Source organism: Crocodylus porosus, unplaced genomic scaffold, assembly GCF_001723895.1.
Source record: "Crocodylus porosus isolate Cpor-Errol unplaced genomic scaffold, CroPor_comp1, whole genome shotgun sequence".
Taxonomy (NCBI): domain Eukaryota; kingdom Metazoa; phylum Chordata; order Crocodylia; family Crocodylidae; genus Crocodylus; species Crocodylus porosus.
Window position 1 is genome coordinate 119,110,231 of NW_017728931.1, and position 18,781 is coordinate 119,129,011.

The 18,781-nt window shown below is 43.8% G+C and overlaps 1 protein-coding gene across 1 annotated transcript in view; it reads right to left on the reverse strand.

Moving 5' to 3' along the window:
• The window catches only part of ABCD2 (ATP binding cassette subfamily D member 2), a gene marked incomplete at its 5' end in the record, with an annotated part of 76,672 nt that overhangs the window by 34,565 nt on the left and 23,326 nt on the right, over positions 1-18,781 (reverse strand). The window contains 2 exons of the mRNA XM_019543963.1: positions 12,608-12,753; positions 17,240-17,334. Coding sequence (XP_019399508.1) covers positions 12,608-12,753; positions 17,240-17,334 — 241 coding nt within the window. The remainder of the gene's footprint in view (positions 1-12,607; positions 12,754-17,239; positions 17,335-18,781) is intronic.

Consider the following 18,781-nt stretch of genomic DNA (forward strand, 5'->3'; position numbering starts at 1 on the left):
CAACATCTTCATCAGTGACTTGGACGAGGGGGTAAAAAGCACCCTGTTCAAATTTGCTGATGACACTAAGATGTGGGGGGGATGTGGGCACGCTAGAATGGAGGAATAGGCTGCAATCTGACCTAGACAGGTAAGAGGGGTAGGCGGATGAGAATAGGATGGGATGCAACACAGACAAGTGCAAGGTGATGCACCTGGGGAGGAACAATCGGCACCATACCTACAGGCTGGGGAACTCCCTTCTCGTCAGTAGAGGCAGAAAAGGATCTTGGAGTCATCACTGATGCCAAGATGAACATGGGCCGGCAGTGTGGGGATGCAATCAGGAAGGCCAACTGCACCGTCATGCATCCACAGATGCATCTCAAGCAGGTCCAAGGAGGTGATACCCCCGCTCTATGTGACACTGGTCAGGCCGCATCTGGAGTACTGCATCCAGTTCTGGGCGCCACACTTCAAGAGGGATGTGGACAATGTGGCGAGGGTCCAGAGGAGGGCCACTTGCACGATCGGGGGCAGCAGGGAAGGCCTTATGAGGAGAGGCTATGGGACCTGAACCTGTTCAGCCTCCACAAGAGAAGGCTGAGGGGGGGATCTAGTGGTCTGTTACAAACTAGTCGGGGGCAGCAGGGAAGGCCTTATGAGGAGAGGCTATGGGACCTGAACCTGTTCAGCCTCCACAAGAGAAGGCTGAGGGGGGGATCTAATGGTCTGTTACAAACTAGTCAGGGGGGATCACTAGTCAGGCACTGGGGAAGTCCTTGTTCCCCCGAGCACTGCCAGGAGTGACCAGGAATAATGGTCACAAGCTGGCAGAGGGTAGATTTAGGCTAAATATCAGGAGGCGCTACTTCACGGTCCGGGCGGCTAGGTTCTGGAACCAACTTCCAAAAGAAGTGGTGCTGGCTCCTACCCTAGGGGTCTTTAAGAGGAGGTTAGATGTACACCTTGCTGGGGTCATCTGACCCCAGTACTCCTTCCTGCCATGGCAGGGGGTCAGACTAGATGATCTACTCAGGTCCCTTCCGTCCCTAGAAACTATGAAACATTACCATAGGGGCCAGGAAGGCCCGAGGCCCAACCCCTGACAGTATGAGGCCTATTGGGAGGCCTGAATAAGAATGAGGTCTAGCAGGAGGTATATTTAGGGGTCCAAGTACATCAACAGATACTTGAGGCCTGAGTGGGCCGTAGGCCAAGTGCGAGATGCCTGAGGCCAGGGGCCATAGCCAGCTCACAGCATGGGGCAGTAGGCTCAACACCTGTCGTAGAGTAGGGTCTGAATTGCGTGGCCTCAGGGTCTGCGAGGGAGCAAAGAAGAGGCCAAGGCATATCTGAGGATGCCTGAAGCCAAGTTTGGACAAGTGGCCAAGTGCAGCCCAGCAGCGCGGCCAGAGGGATGTCGGAAGTGATTTCTGGATGTGGCCTGCGAGGCATGGGACACAGTAAAGGAGAAGCTGGAGCTATGCATTATGCCCTTGGCATCAAGGCATTAAATAGGCAGCCTCCCGCCTATGAACAACTCTTATTACAACAGTGGCGTGGCAGGAAAGTCAGGTGGGGAAACTACCCTAGACAGGTGGGCGGGCCAGTGTTGGGACCGGCCTCATGACGGCCCCCATCACACACGCAGTTTTAATTTTGACAGTGTTCTAAGCAGTTGAAGCCAGCGTTATGTAATATGAACACTGAACAACTTTAAGAATAGAAAATGCTGCCAGACCTGCCTATACTAAAATATTTCATACTTCGAGTAGGATGTTTGAAAGATATAGTGGAGCACGGTGAAAATGCATTGCCCTAGCTTCAGACAAGCATTTGAGCCTCACTCTTGGACTCGTGCTGAAAGGTCCTTAGTTAATGTAGCTATAAATGGTTGGCAGCCAAAAGTAAATGATAACCATACCACACCCCAGAATGTTGCTGACTACAGCAGCTGGCATGCCCTTACCATGCTATCCTGATGGGTCTTTTAAGCTCAGGTAGATCGTGACTGATTAGCATACTTAGTTATTATTTTCAAGCACTCATAAAACTATATAAATGAACCACAAAACTTCCCTCTAAAACATATTCCTTCGATCAAAGACCCTTTAATACCAAACTACTCTGAAAAGTGAAATCTCTGCAGAGAATCAAAGGTTAATGTATTGCAATGTACAGTTGGTTGCCAAGAGTTATGCCAGAGTTGCTAGAGTTTTCCAGTTGATTTTTTTTTTTTAGCAGCCTTGACTTTGTACTTTGGAATTTTCCAAATTTTTGTATTCTGTTGTTAAGTCATTTCTTACAATGCAGCATACACAAGGTGCTAGAACATTTCATTTGTTTTTTTCCTGGAGGACATAAATAAGGTAATCAATACAACAAATTGTTAAAATATGAAATATTTCGTGTTCTGTTCTATTATCAATGAACCTTCATTCAACATTTAAAATGTAAATAATAAGGTTGGATTTAGCAACCCAATGTGAATATATAAATTAGATATTACCAAATAAAACAGGTAAAAATGTTAACTAGAAACGTTCTTGCCCAAGATGCAATTGTCTCCAACATAGATAATTTAGCATAATGTCAGACTCAAGCCGCACATTTATTATTAAGACGATAAACGATCTAAAATAGGGATGACACATGTCACTACATTTGTAGATGACTGAGTCTGACCTACTAGCTTTGTGCAGAGCATTGTAATTAGTAAGCCCTACTAACAAGACACTACCTTGTACCTATCCCTGTGTATCCCTGTTGCTCAGCAATGTAATGGGTTAATGCAGGGGCTGGCAACCTACAGCCAGGGTTGCCAACACAATGAATTTTTGTTACTGACAATCTGCAAGTCTTTACTGACAGCGAAATGTTTTTGGTTTTTTTGGGGTTTTTTGATTTTTTTTTTTTTTACTAACATGCCTTTACTAATATGTTTTACATAATGTCAATGTAACACTTCCATTAGACCCAGCCTTGCTGCTGGGCCCCAGTTAGAAGTGCTGGGTTCAAACTTAGAAGTTAAACATCAATCATAGTAAAAAAAAAAAAAAAACAACTAAAAAAATTTGGGTGTCAGTAAAAAGATTTCAGTAAAAAAAATATGTATATATTGAGTTTGCAACCCTGCTCAACTGCAGCAGTGGTTTTATGCTGTGCTGCCTCATCCCATGCCAGGGCCCCCTTATACTTTGACCCCAGATAGCACTACTCTGCTCTGCATATGGGAGTTTGTTAAGCTGTGGCTGCTTAGTGTTTTTACTAATGGCTAAAGTTTTTGGGTTTTTTTACTGGCTTTGCTGACACATTTTTAGCCCGATTTTTTTTTTTTTTTTTTTAAACTGACAGCCAATAGAGTATACTGACAGCTGGCAGCCCTGCCTACAACCCACAGGCTGAATTGGCTTGGGAAGAGATGATATCCAGCCTGTAGGAGCTCAGGGAACTGGAATATGCCCTAGCTTCAGTACCCACAGAGGCACCCCCAGGGTCCTACTGACTACTGTGTTTAGTTTATGCTCTCTGAGGCAGCAGAGGAGGCATCCGCAGGATCCTATCACCTGCCTTTTTCTATTCCCTTCCTGGCATTCTGCTTATTGCTAGGGAGGTATGGAGGTGTGGCCCATACTGAGGACTGGATCACAAGCAGCAGCTCGCAGTGATAAAAGGTTGCTGACCCCTGGGTTAATGCATTAGCTGTTGCCTTCCAAATACTGCAGTTCAAATTCGGCTCATAAATGAAAAAAATCTGAGCTTATATTCATATGTAGGCATACAAAGTATTTTTAAAATGTGTCACACTAACAAGCCCAGAGAATAAAGTCCTGTATTTTTCCACAGAACAGGCAGCAATAATTTTAGTTCCAACCCTGTTTAATCTTTGGATGCAAGATGGTAATTAAATCTCTATCTCAAATCAATCCTTGGCTTTCCTGTGTAGATAAACTTGCCAATGAAGGTATCAGTTTATGCCAAGGTATTGTTTCTGTGACCCAGACAATTGTGTACTAGGAAACCACTTGAGATGATTGACCATCTACCTGATCAACACTAGCTTTTATTTACTACTGACCTGGGAATACCTCAACTAGAAATCTAAAAGTAAAAGGTTCTGTATAAATTAATGCATTCAGAGGCCTCCAGCTGTCAATGCTACTAAAACTTACAAAATAAAAGAATATATTCAATAACTAATTCCTGAGTCACTTAATTTCTGAAAGACACAGAAAAGTACTTAAGTGAATGCATCCTACATCCTTCAGAATGTTTGTTCATCACATGATTATTTGTTTCAACTGACAAGAGTCTCAAGGATCTGAAGCAGGGATATTGCAGGTGAGAACTATTGGCCAGTACTCAGCAACAAGACTACAATTAATGCTCTAAATTCAGTATTCCTGTGCGTATCAGATAAACACAAAGCAATAATATATTTTTCCTCAATGAACTGAATCTCACTTTACCTCAGTTTATAACATCCCCAACAATGAGGAAAAATTACAAAAAACACCCAAAACAACCCTTATCTTGGGTTTATGAAAATAAATGTAATATATAAACTCTTGTGCTGCATGCTGAGTAAGGTTGAGAGTCTGGGATTTTGTAATTCTTTTCCTAGACAACAGAAGAGGCTTGTAAACTCTGCTTTAATTATTAGACTCCATTGTCTCCCTGGGGGTGGGGGGAGAACTGAAGATGCCTTGGCTTGAGAGGCTATAGCAATTAAACTATAGAGCCAATTTTCATTTCTGGAAAAGATCCCTGATGAAGCTTATTCACACTGCACTTTAAGTAGTAGTGCTATTTGCTGATCATTCCTATCAGAGTCAGAGAAGTAGGGCTGGAAGGGACATCCTAAGGTCATCTAGTCCAACCTCCTGCTTAAGGAAGGATCACCCCTATCTAAACCAACCCATACAACCATAATCTAAACGCTACATAAGACTACCCTCAACCCATGCCACAACATATAGCTACCACCCTAACCTGCCACAAATCAAGCAGGGGAAACACAGCAGCCAATGTTCTCCTTCTAGACCATGTTATCAATATACGCTCAAGAGGTCCCAGATAGAGAGCTCTACACCCTACTACAGAGAAGGCACAAACTTCCATAGTCCATACTAATCTGACCATGGGGTAAAATTCCTTCCTGATCCCAAATATGGTAATTCATTTGACCCTGAGCGGACAGGCAAGACCCTCTAGCCAGGAACCTCTAGCTTTGCTCCTAGCAGGAGAATTGGCACACCACAGTTGAAGTCCCCAGTCTGAGCTGGAGTCAACACCCAGTGCCTCTAAGGAGACTTAAAAACACTCCGATACATATAGCAGGAAAAAAGGAGGGGGTGGGGAGGCACAGAGGAGGCAAGAGCAAACAGCAAAGCCCAGAAGCATGAGAAATACCCATGGCAGAAAATAGGCATAGCTATACCTAGATCATCCCCAACCAGTGGCAGTTCAAACTCTTCTGGAATACCTTCACTGATGAACAGCCCATAGCCTCACTAGGCAACTCATTCCACTGCCTCACTATTCTGACAGTGAAGAAGTTTTTCTGGATATCTAATTTATATTTACTTTGCTGCAACTTCAAGCCATTGGTCTGAATCCTCTTCTCTACATCAAAAAAGAAAAGGTGCTTTCCTTCTTCTTTATGGAAGCCCTTCAAGTATTTGAAGACTGCCATCATGCCCCTTAAGTGCCTTTTCCTTGTCCAGATAATCCTTATTAGATGTCTACCTACACCTTAATTATTTTTGTGAACAATGAGGAAAAGTAGCTGTTGAGTAGTTCTGCCTTCTTTGCATCTTTGGTTAGGAGTTCCCCCTGGCTTGTTAACACAGGACCCACAGATTCCTTGGCTCTTCTTTTCTGGTCAAAATACTTATAGAACCTCCTCTTTTTGTCCTTAACTTCCTTTGCCAGGTGCAGCTTGTTCCTTATTTTTGCCTTCTCAACTTTGTCCCTGAAGGTTCAGGCTACATCCTGATATTTCCTTGATGACCTGACCATTCTCCCATTGCCTGTATGCCTTTCTTTGGCATTTGAGACATTTTAGAAGCTCCTTAAGTTGGCACTGGATTTATGACCCAGATACCTTATTCTGGGCAAACCCAAACCCTCAGACTGATCACAACTTCTTCTATTTGATAATAGGCAAATTTTATTGATACACAGTGATACCAGTTTCAGGGTTCACAGAGGAAAAGTATGCCTGGCCAATATGCAAGCTTCACCTTATGGTTCTTTCTTGAATGGCAGCAGTCTTGGAGGTCAAGAACCAAGCCCCCACCTCCACCCAGTGGGGTGGGTGACACGGACTGGTGGTGTGCCTTCTGCCCATAGGTGCCTTGGAATCCCCCTTTGGGAACCACCCGCTGCTCTGAAATCCCTCCTTTTGTATTCTTTTTCTCTTCTGATGATAAAGATTTCTTGGTACTGTTGATTAGCTTCCCCGTGGTCATCATAGTGTCCACGCTCTGTTCTGTCAGCATATTTCCATTGTTTCCACAAACCCATCACATGCATACATCTTAATTTGGTCATTTATCAGCGTCTTAATTTGGGCATGCCTGTCCTCCTAATTTGGTCTGTCCACCAAAACCAGAAATCCCAGGGGCTCTGCAGCTGGGCACTATGAACTGGCGCCACCCATTTTTGTTACGGGTTTTCAGGTAACATTATGCAAATTTCCCAGCCTGTTTCTCCACTGGCCTCAAAACACTGTCTGCCTTGAAAGCTGTAAAACTGTGTCACAAATTAGCTTTTAGAAACCAATTAACCCTTGCTATTCCCCTAGACCATTGTTCTAATGCAATATCTACTTTACCTACAAGCCAATACCTAAAAAAAAAGTCTCTAAATATCATTTTCTAGACATCACTTGGGCAGTTACATTAATCTTTTACCATTCTTCTTGTGCTTCCATTGTGTCGAGACAGTTTCCTGTTGGGCTTCCAATACTGTGCCCCTTTAGAAACTCCCAGCCCTCCTAATCACCTTTATCCTTCAATCTATGCCATGATACTGTGCCTATTAACTCCCTGAGTCAGATGAAATCCACTTTTTTGAAATCTAACATCCTAACTTTGTTGATCTTATGTTTTCCAAACTGCAGGATCTAGAATTCTAGTGTATCGTGATCAGTTCCTTCCAAGTTATCCATCAACTTCACATCCTCCACCACTTCTTCTCTGTTGGTCAGGACAAAATCCAAGATAGATGATCCCCTAGTTGTATCCTCCACTATCTGGAACAGAAAGTTGTCTTCCAGAAGTTAGGACGTGGCTTGCCATTTTATGTTTGGCTGCACTGTTTCCCAGAAGATGTCTGGAAAATTCAAGTCTCCCACCAGTACCATCCCATAGCTGTTCGACAGATTTGCCACCTGCTTGAAGAGTGCCTCATCCACTTCCTCTTCCTGATTAGGTGTCCTGCAATAAATCCCCACCATTATATTGGTGCCATGTTTTTCACCTTTCATCCTCACCCAAATGCATTCTGCTTTCCCATCTTCTTCCTCTTGAACCAATGAGCAAGTGTGTGCATTTTTGACAAACAAGGCAACACCTTTTGTTCCCAAGCCTGCCCTTCCAAATCACAGTGTAACTCTTGATGCTCCCTTTCCAGTCATAAGAGATATCCCTTTAGGTGTTGGTGATTCCACTTATAAGTAATATCTGCTGATTTCATAGACATTTGGGCTGGAAGGGACCCCGGAGGATCATCAAGTCCAGTCCCCTGCCCCAGGGGCAGGAAGTCAGTAGGGATCACTGGATCCCAGCAAGATTAGCAACCAAATGTGTCTTGAAGGCATTCAAAGTGGGTGCTTGAACCACCTCCAGTGACAGTCTATTCCAAACCTTGGGGGCTCAGTCAGTGAAGTTCTTTCTTATGTTCAGACTGAATCGGTCGTGGCAGTTTGTGACCGTTCGATCTTGTCATCCTTTGGGGCACTCTGGTGAACAGACATTTCCACAGATCCTGATGAGCACCCCTGATAAACTTACAGGTGGCCACCAGATCACCCCTGAGCCTGGGCTTTTCCAGGCTGAAAAGCCCCATGGCTCTCAGCCTCTCATCATAAGGCCTGTTTTCCTGACCTCTGATCATGCACGTGGCTCTCCTCTGCACCCTCTCAAGTTTCTCCACATCCTTTTTGAATTGTGGAGCCCAAAACTGGATGCAGTACTCCAGCTGTGACCTCACCAAGGCCGAGTACAACAGGAGTATAATGCAAATCCTGGGATTTGCTTGAGAAGCATTTTGATCGCTTTACTAACCGCAGCATCACACTGAAGGCTCATGTTCATCTTGTGGTCAGTCATGACCCTCAAGTCCCTTTCATCTGTGGTCCCAACCAGAGTAGCACTGCTGAGCCTATAAGCATGCTGCAGGTTTTTCCTCCCAAGGCAGAGAACCTCGCATTTTTCAGAATTGAACACCATCAGGTTCTTGTCTGCCCATTTCGTGAGCCTGTTAAGATCTGCCTGGATCACCCTCCTGTCCTCAGCCATGGACGCTTTACCCCAGAGGTTGGTGTCATTGGCTGAAGTGATTATTCCTATCTTCAGCCACTAGCCAGAATAAATTAATATATTTTGAATTTCTAAGTGACATTTTGGATGGGACCAGGGGATAGGTCTACCACTGATCCTAGTTTAGTTAGGCTCGAGGGTCAATACCAGAGCTGTAGCCACAGCAACAGCCTGCCCTTCCACTGTTTGTACAGTAAAAGCTCTGTTATCCAGCATCCCCCGGGAATGGGGGATGCCAGTTAATCAAATATGCTGGTTAATCAAATGTGCACCATCTGGTGCACTCCCCGGCATCAGTGCACCAAGGGACAGGGAGGGGGGCCCCGCTCAGGTTGCTTTGCCCCAAGCTGTGGGCTGAAGAAATGACAAAGAAAAGCTTGGCTTGCAGCGGCAAAACCGGAAGTCCCACAGAAGTGGTACTTCCAGTTTCACTTTTGCCATGTCCCTCAGATGCCGGTTAGTAGAGTTTTCTGGCTAATAAAGTGCTGGTTAACACAGCATTTGCTGTACTCGTTTTCAGGACAAGGGCCTTCCCCCCAACCCTGCCCCACCATCATGTTAAATGGGGGGAGTAGAAGCATCTCATTTTGGAGTTAAGTAAATATGGTACGTGAATAATCCAGGATTCAGCTGAAACAACTGTGAAAGGTTAGGTGTGGGACAGCAGAAGTAAGAAGCTGAAAGGAACAATTATTACTGGTAAACAGTAATTTACCTTGATTCTAAGATTACACATTAGTGAAAAGGAAGTATTATACAACTGTTTGCTAGCACTAATAATACAAAAAAATAGTGGATCTTAAAACAGACTTTGCAAAATTAAGAGCTGTCTAAAAACAATAATATTTTAATTATAACAGTTATTTTTTATTTAATTACATAAGGTGCATTATAATCCCTCTGTTTTTTTGTAGCTGTACATGTAATTGTTTGGTAGCCAAGGATATTTTTAGAATACAGAAGGAGAAACCAAGGAACAAAGGCTTGTAAAGGAATAGAAGCTAACATGAGAAACAGACTAGGTGAACATGAAAACAAGATTTAAAGAGACTGGAAAACATTTTTGCTCATTCTGTTCCACATCATCAGTGCCTATTTAATAGAACAAGAAAAATATAGGTATTAATCAGAACATATTAAAGCCAAGAAAAATGGAAGATATTTCCACCAGCAGCAAACCATTTTTGTTGCATTTTAATGATTGATGGGCCTGGAAAAAAAAACAAACTAAAACTGGAACTCAGATTAAATTTATAGGAGAGGAAGGAGGAATTACAGAACTGAACTCCGATAGTGACAGATATGACAGTCAAGTCCATATATTATACCAGAAAAACCACAAAGTGAAAGAGGAGCTATATGAAGTAACGCAGGCCCCTGACAGATGTTAAAACAATGGCGTGACTGGGATTGGAGGGGTTTTATGTTGCAGCCCAAGCATCATGTCTCCTGTCATGCCAGACATGCACAGCCAAAGACAGATGTACTAGAGCACAGACCCACTACAGCACAGACCCGGGATTCCTCTGGTCCCAGCTGCACTACTGCTAAGCTGCCTCCAGTCTGATCCTGCAGACTGGGCAGGGGGTGGCTTTGTCCCAAATCCAGGGCTGCTCCCTACCCTCCCTGGTTCTAAAACCAGGATTGTTGGGGCTGGGTCTGACAATTAGCTGATTGGGACAACCCTCAGAGAGTTCTTAAAGTACCTTCTTGAAGTCCCGAGTCACTGGGACCCTGAGATTGCGGAGCCTCTCCTCCAGCCGGGGGTCCCATGCCTTGGGACATCTGAAATGATGGGTTTGGCCCAGCTCCCTGTAGTTTGGCATTTTTAAGTGCCTTTCCCTGCAGGGAAGGTTGCTAGGCTGTGAGGTTGCTGGCTTCCCAGTGGCCAGAGCCCCTCAGCTCCCCCCACACTTGCAACCAGGTTTCATGGCAGCTGTTTTTCAGCATCAGGGCTGATTGTCACCATTGGTGTGGCTACATGTACAACTTATGATGTGGAACAGAAATCGGAGTAACAGATTGGGCAGGGGAAGAGGTTTGAGTGGTACTTGGGGAGGGTGTGGGGCTGACCTTGTGGCACACCTGCTAAAAAGGGTGGTCCCTACTGCTGTGAAGAATAATCCTGAAATGTTGCCAAGGTAACCCACCAGAGCACAGACCTGGGATTCTGCTGGGGATTATATTGAGACAAGGAGAGGTGGGATTGTCTGTGAACTTTGGATGGAGTGGGAAAGAATAAGATTAAGTGCCTGATTTGTTGAAAAATAGATGTAAAGCTCATATTCAGTATTTCACAGTGATCCAGGGACAGAACATTCTCCCAAAATATATGACACCAGTAGAGAGTGAGAAGAGGACAAAGTCTAGAGAAATCAGATTACTCTGAGACACCATGGTGACGTATTGTGATAGGAGTCATACTTTAAACATTGTTATGAATAAGTCCTATTTTCATATATCTAGTGTTAGTTCTTAGCTTCTTACTCATGTTTTTGGGGGCGTTTGGGGTGGAGTTGGTGGTATTCAAAATATTGGTTGTTTTTTTTAATTATGGACTTTCTTGTCCCCTAAATTTTATTCTGGGTGTGTACAAATGCAACTTGATGAAGAACATGCTGTCTAATTTTATTCCAACCATCCAATAAAATATATGACCCCAAAAATCCTTGCCTTTTGCATAATTTCTGGACCATCATGGCTATACCATCACTCTAACACTACCAAGCATCTTATTACATGCTATCCTCTCAAGTACTTACATTTAATTAAAATAGAATGTAGAAGAAAACATAGTATAATTTTGATCCAACCTGGAATACGATTAGGACAAGAATAATCTTGGGCTTAACATCAAGGAGAGAAGTGAAGGAAATCTTGCCTCCATCTCCCCATTGTAAACCCAGTGAAAGATGATTGTAGCCTGGTGTTTGAGAGCACTTGGACTGCTCTATGCATCTGTGGGATTATAAATTGTCCTAAAAGCCTCTATGAGAATTATTCCTTAAATAAAAGGCAGAGCTAAATCTTGCAGGATATAGTCAAGGTATGAAAACAATGTAAACATCACAATGGCTTGACAGATACAAATCCTGGAAACAACAGATGTTGATGTTAATTAATGTCAGGTGATCTCAGAGACAGGGAGTCTCAGGTGACGCAATTTTTTAAGAGTCCACACACTACTTAGAAGAACTGACTGAAGTGTTTCCACAGCAGCAGAAATTTTATATATAGAAAAAGATAATCCACCTTTTAAAAATTGTAAATCAGCCAAGCTATCTCATTTTCCTTACTTTTGGGGGGCTGCACTTTACAGTCCCCAGCCTGTACTGGCGCATGGGATTGTTCTGTCCTAAGTGCAGGACTTTGCACCTGCCCTTGTTGAACCTCATGAGATTCCCTTTGGTCCAGTTCTCCAATTTGTTTAGGTATCTCTGAATCCTAGTCCTATGCTCCAGCGTTTCTAATGCTGGATTCAGTCATGGTGTTTACCCTGGGCTAACACAGGCTGCATGACAAACTGCATGTTTTAGACTGCATTAACGTATACAAAGTACATAGCAACATGGCTACGACATGCAGGGGTCTATATTCTCTTCCAGCTCTACAAAGCCATGTAAATAACTATGATTTGAAAATTCACTAATAAAGTTTTAAATTTGCAAAAGTTTTTTAAAAGAACTAAACTCAAGCTTTAGAAAAAACATATTCCCACTTGCCCTGATCTTTGCTTTTAAAACATATTCCCACTTGTCCTGATCTTTGCTTTTAAAACAAATGTGAAATTTGAGTTCATCTACATTAGGTCTATTTCAAATTCCTTACAAAAACTCTATGGTGTTCCCCAGTGCTCCCTAAATGTCCAGTCCTCCCTGGACATCAAAGGTGAGTGTACATTTGTTCTCAATGCCCTACAGTGACTGGAGATGAGCGCTCTTAGCATTCTCTAATAATCAGAGGTGCTAGTTATCACCTTCTAATTTAACTTTAGGTGCTATGATTTTAGCCATATGTACTATGGCTCAAAATTCATATAACCAGAAAAAAGTATTACCAGCTTAAGCAAAAACACATACCTTTGTGGAATATAGAACATGTGCTGAGGAGGGGGTTTGTAGAGAACTCCTTCATATACTGGCCATAGACCACTTAAAATTCTGAAGAGAGAGCTCTTTCCACAGCCATTGGGACCAGTGATTAAAAGATGCATTCCTTCCTGTACCTAAAATCGTAATGAAAGTGATGAAGCAACAATTTTTCAAAAATCACTACTTTGCACTAACACATAATACTAACACCTCAAAACGAAGCCACTGAAAAAGTTTAAGTCAGTTTCACTAGTTATGAGGTCTGCTTGAAAAAACCCCAAACAAAGAATCCCCAGTGGATTTCCATACAACATATGCATTCAAAGAACAAAAGCAAAGGAACTAGTAGATATCATATTTACTAGCTCCATGAAAGCAACAACATACCCAGGGTTTAGATAGCATGTTATCACTTACAGAAGACACAGAATTATTTTGTGCAAGTCACTATCATCGAAATCTTTTTAATCATTGGGTCACTTTGTTTCTTGGATAAAGGCTGAGGGCAGTTTATTTTAACATGCCATAAAACTGAATTCTACTTTCACAGAGTTGGGAACACTTGCCCACATAACATATGTCACTATCTATGAGGGATTCTGATTTCTGACATTCTTGTACTGCATCTACAAATAACACTTAGAGCCAAATATTCCCTTCACATACTTGTGCTTCTCTAAGAGGACTGTAAGCAGTTAAAAGGAATTAGTACCTTACAAGCTTAACATTCCTGTAAACTAGATTAAACTCCAATACCATGTCAGTCTGCAGCTGGTGATCTCAATTTTTCTTATGGAATCAGACAGAGAGGAGTAAACTCCCAAAGCAGTATATAAAGTCAATCCCCTTAACCACTTTGACTCAGCAGAGGTTCAAAAAAACCCAAGGCAGAAATAAATTCAATATGCTCCATTTTTTTCTAAGCTGCCTAGATTGAAGCAGTAACAAAGTAAACAAATGTTCAGTGTTTGGGTGGCCAAGACAGGCAGAAGCCTACACTGGCCCAGGCCAGGCACTTATACGCACCATCCCTCATGGCCAGGTTCCCTGAGGCTGTTGAGCTCAGTTCAGTGGCAGCCCAGGCCTGGTTGATAGCCAGAGTCTGTGGGGTGCAAGGGAAAAACCTGCCCTTGGTGTCTTCCACTACACTCCCCTGCTCCAAGACGCTTCTTCTCCAACACTGCCTCAGAAAGGCGGGGGGAGGGGGGACCACCCCCCAGTGGACCACCCAGTCAACATTTGCCCAGTATGGAGAGGAAAGCACCCACTTGGGGGCTTTACACCCCACAACATGGTAAACCCAGCTGGGATTGCCCCAGTTCTACTCCTTCCCCAGCCATCACCTCCCAGAGGGGCAGGGGGGGACAGGGGTGGGAATGCACCAGACCCAGACCCCTGTATCAGTCCTCCCAGCTGAGGTCTGCTGGGTGCCAAGGGGAAAGCCCCCACTAGGAGGCTTCCCCCCACCCCCTTGCAGCTTAAGCAAAGCTGGGATCACCCCACCCCTCCTCAGCCATGAGCGGCCGGGGGAGGAGGAAGAAATGCACCCCCGCTCCCCTAGCACTGGCACTCCCAGCTGCAGTCTGCCTGGTGCCAGGGAAAAGCACCCATCTGTGGGATTTTTGCCTCCCTGCAGCTCAGAGCTGGGCTAGGATCATCCCAGCCCTGCTCCTTCCCCAGCTGGCAGACAGCTGAGGATTGCCCCAGCCCCAAACCGCAGGGAGACGAAAAACCTTCAGGTGGGTGTTCTTCCCCCTAGCCAAGCAGACCATAAAACTGAGGGGGGCAGTGCCAGGCCAGGGCAATGCGTTCCCACTCCCTGCTGCTCAGAAGTGACAGCTGAGGAAAAGGCAGGGCTGGGGTAATCCCAGCCCAGCTTGAGATGCTGAGGGGCAGGGGGGAGAGGTAAAAATCCTTCCAGTAGGTGCCCTATGCACCCAGCACCTCAGTTGGGGAAGCTGGTGCAGGGGCAGTGCGTTCCCACCTTTTGCCTCCCCCTGCCCATCTAGGATGCAATGGCTGGGAAAGGGTTGAGGCTGAGACAATCCCAGCTGAGCTTGAGCTGCAGGGGTGAAAAGTCCCCTTGGCGGATGTCAGCTGGGGGGACCACTGGTGTGTGTGTGGGGGGGGGATGGGGTTTCTACACCTGCTCTTCCCATCCCTCTCAGAGGCAGAAGACTGGGGAAGAGGTGGGGTTGGGTTGTGATCCCAATGCAGCTTGAGCTGGGGGGGGGGGTGAAAAGCCCCCCAGTGGGTGCTTTTCCACCCCACACTGGGCAGACCTCAGGTGGGGGGTGCATTCGACCCCTGCCTCCCCCCATCAGAAGCAGATGGCTGAGGGGGCTGCAGGCCTGAGCCAATCCCAGCCTTGCTCAGAGCTGCAGGGGGGCAGGTGAAAAGCTTCTAGGTGGGGGCTTCCCCCTCCCCCCTCAAACCCCAGCTGGGGGAGCAAGTGCTGGGCAGGAGTGGGGAGGGGTGCATTCCCCCCAACAGGAGGCAGAGGTTGGGGAGAGGGAGGGGCTGAGCCAATACCTGCCCAGCTCTGTGGGCTGCAAGGAGGGGAATAAAAAGCCCTCACCACAGGGGCTTTTCCTCCCCTTGCTGTATGGCCTGGGGCTGGGGAAGTGGGGCCTGGGAGCCCATTCCTCTGCCCCACTGATCCACTGGGCTGATAGGCCCAGGCAGGAAGCAGGCTAGGGAGCTGAGGCTTTAGCACTTCAGTTCTGTGACAGCTAGGCTGCCCCTAGACAGACAGCACAACCTGGTGCTGCAAAGCATCCTGGGATATTGGGGAACTGAATTAACTTAAATCAGGAAGGGATCTGGGGCAGAAGTTCCATAAGCCAGTTTAACCTAAATCAGCTAAGTCTGATACTACATCTGTTCAGGTTATCTTAAACTGGTTTGGGCCATTTTGAAAGAGGTTTATATGCACTGAAGTTCTACTCTGTTACAGGTTTAAACCAGCTTCCAATCACTTAAATCAGTTTGTGTGTAATTTCTGTCCCTAGCCTCTAAGTCATGAAGCTGAGAGCTCAAAACTAACTGCCTTGGAAAATTTCTCAGAATATCTTTTTCTGATTATATCAATAGCAATGTCACTTTGGGCATGTATATATATCCTTAATTGGTAGTATTCGTGTTATCTGTAGCTATCCAGCTGAACTCTCTCTCTCATGCACACAGATATCATTAGTGAATTCTTTGTATAAATCTACTGGGCAAAGTGTAGAATCATACTGGCATCTTTGCCTGACTGTCAATCCATCATTTCACAATGCTAAGATAATTATTTCTATTCATGTCATCATGAATTTTGCCCCGCCTTAGCAGTTGACGTTAAGTCCTTTTCTCTTGCACAGTGTATACCTACAGAAGTGATCCAAGTAGTTAGCTGCCTTTCCAAGACAAGTGAGGTTGTGGAAGTTCTCAAGTAGCTTTCTAGTACTTTTACCTATTTCTAGGAACAGCAATTTCTGTACTAGCAAATGATCTCGTGACAAACTCTGGTACGTAAATACCATTCAGCAACAATGTAGCATCAACAGGCATTAAATATTATTTGTAATAAGTCATTAGAAACAATGTGAGTTTTTACTAAGTAAAGATTTAAGGATTAAGCCTGTAAACTATGAATAGGGACCTACCAAAATTGGTGTGGCAGACAAGCAATTTTGCAAGCTGATAACGGTGCTGGTCACCATTTTTCTGGACTTATCACAAGCAAGGCCCCCCGCATCCTTATCTCCCCCACTCACTGGACAAGGGAGCCCAGCAGCCCTGCCCCTCACAGCTGATTGGCCAGGAGGGCTTCCTTCACATGGCCCTGCCCCACGCCACTGACTGGCAGAGGACTGCACTTTATGCAGTTCCATCCCTCACCACTGATTGGTGGAGAGAGGCTGAGCTGCATGAAAGGCAGCCCTCTCCTCCCTCTGCCACTGATTGGCTGAGGAGGTGGCCACTATCTTGGCTACTCCCTTTTATGTCCCCCTCACTTGGCAGTTCCCCCTCACTTGGCAGGCTGTCAGGCTGGACCATACTGGCTGCTGGCTCCCACTGGGGAGCTAGCATTTTAGTAAGGTTTTTAGTAAGGTTTTTTTTTGCCCAGCAATTCTGCATGAAATTGCAGAGACTGCAGTTTTTCCTGGTTTCTATGAAAATCATGGAATCGTGATTTGAGTAAGTCCCTAACTATGAAGTTAGCTACTAGTTAATACAGCTCCTAGAAGTGGTCAAGTAATGTTACAAGCTCACTGTTTACACTAATGTTGTGGGTTCAGATTTTAAAAGAAATTTGGAGTTTGAGAGTCTCCCATTCCATTGATATCTAACAGGAGATAGATGCAGGATTTCCTTATGCAGCTTTGAAAATCCCAGCTGTGATTTTTCACCTGGCAATGGAACCAGGTGTCAAACCACTGTCTTTCTTCTCCGTGTAGTTTCTTTGAGCAGGATAAACTGTACATATCTGCCTCCATTGAGCCACTATGCCTACCTTTCTTGACTTTCCCTTTTTCCATATGCTCTTCCAAGTATTTAACATAAGGTACATGAATTCTGTGTTGTTTTATGTTAATGTGATGGCAACAATCAGAAGATTCTTGCATATCATCTTACTTTGAAGTTTAGTCTGGAAACCACCACATCTCCATTTGGGGTAATAATAGGAACATTTTCACACACAATTCCATGATCAACATCAATAACTTTTCCTACAAATTAAGGAAAAAAAAGTTAGTGAAATATTCAAAGAAGCTCTAGAGGTCTTTGAACATGGCTTTGAGCCACAAATATCCAAGTGTCAAACCTGGCTTTGAGCAAATTAGTCAAACACCTATGTTTCAAGTTCCCCTTTTGCAATGTAGAGATGATCATTCTTAAATATCCCAGTGGGTCACTGTTAGGATTAATTACTTAATATCTGAACAGATTTGTAAAAATATAAAACCTGATAATCTAATTAATACTATTTTTAAGCCTTTTACTAACACACACTTGCTTTCGGTAGTGAGTATAATCCAGGTACAACTGATTGTAAAACCATAAATCACTGCATAGCAGGATGGATTAAAAAAAAAAATCAATTATTTCTTTAAAAAAATAAAAATGTGGATTTTTATTTAAATCATATTTTTAGATGCTTTTAAAAAAAATAAATCTATATAAAGGTAGTTTTAAGGTATCTTAAAGCTCAAAGATATCATCATGGAATAGGGATTATATCTTCTTGTTATATACTATTTGAGATCATATTGCTGGATAAAGTATATGAGAAAGAAATTGAACAGTGTGCAAAAAGTCTAGAGGGAAAATTGTTAACCTGAGTCTTGATGGATGCAGCAATGGACACAGTTATCCAGTAATATGCGACTGTGTGACAACAGAAAAAGGGACTGTCTGCTTTACAGAAATAATTGTTACATCAGGAAGTGCACACAGCAGAATACTTACAAGTAGCAGTAAAAGTTATAACAAACTGAAAAAAATTCAAATGTCTAGTATGCAGCTTTGTTTCACACAATGCTGCAAATGTATCAAAGTTGAGAAGAAATCTAGAAGAAAGTGAAGAGAATTTAGTACTCCAAAAATAAAAGCTAATGCTGAAATTACAAAACACTTCTGTCACAACCACTGTACAGTAGCTGCTCTGAAGAAAGCAGGGGGAACCAAACTAAATCTCCCACAAGACATGCGATAAAACTCAGTAGTGAACGGTTTTGAATGGTATATTGAAAACTGGCCTAATCTGATGACATTTTGTGAACAAGACAGACAGAATAGGTGGAACTGTCACAGCCAAAGTTCTCAATATTGGAATAAAGAGGAATGTAGAATGTGTGCTGACTACCCTGAAACCTATTTTCATAGCCTTGAACAATGTGCAGGGAAAGTGCTGTTTTATTGCTGATGCTGTTCAAAGTTGGAAGAAACTGAGTGAAACCTTGAAAACAGAAATACGTAATGACAGATTGAAATTACTGGCATTAAAAAAAACAAATGGATCAAGTGCTATATCCATCTTATTTTCCTGTTAATATTCGCAATACTCAGTGCCAGAGTCATGGTTTCATATTATCATAGTTTCTAGGGTCATAAGGGACCTGAGCAGATCGTTAAGTCCGACCCCCTGCCATGGCAGGAAAGAGTACTGGGGTCAAA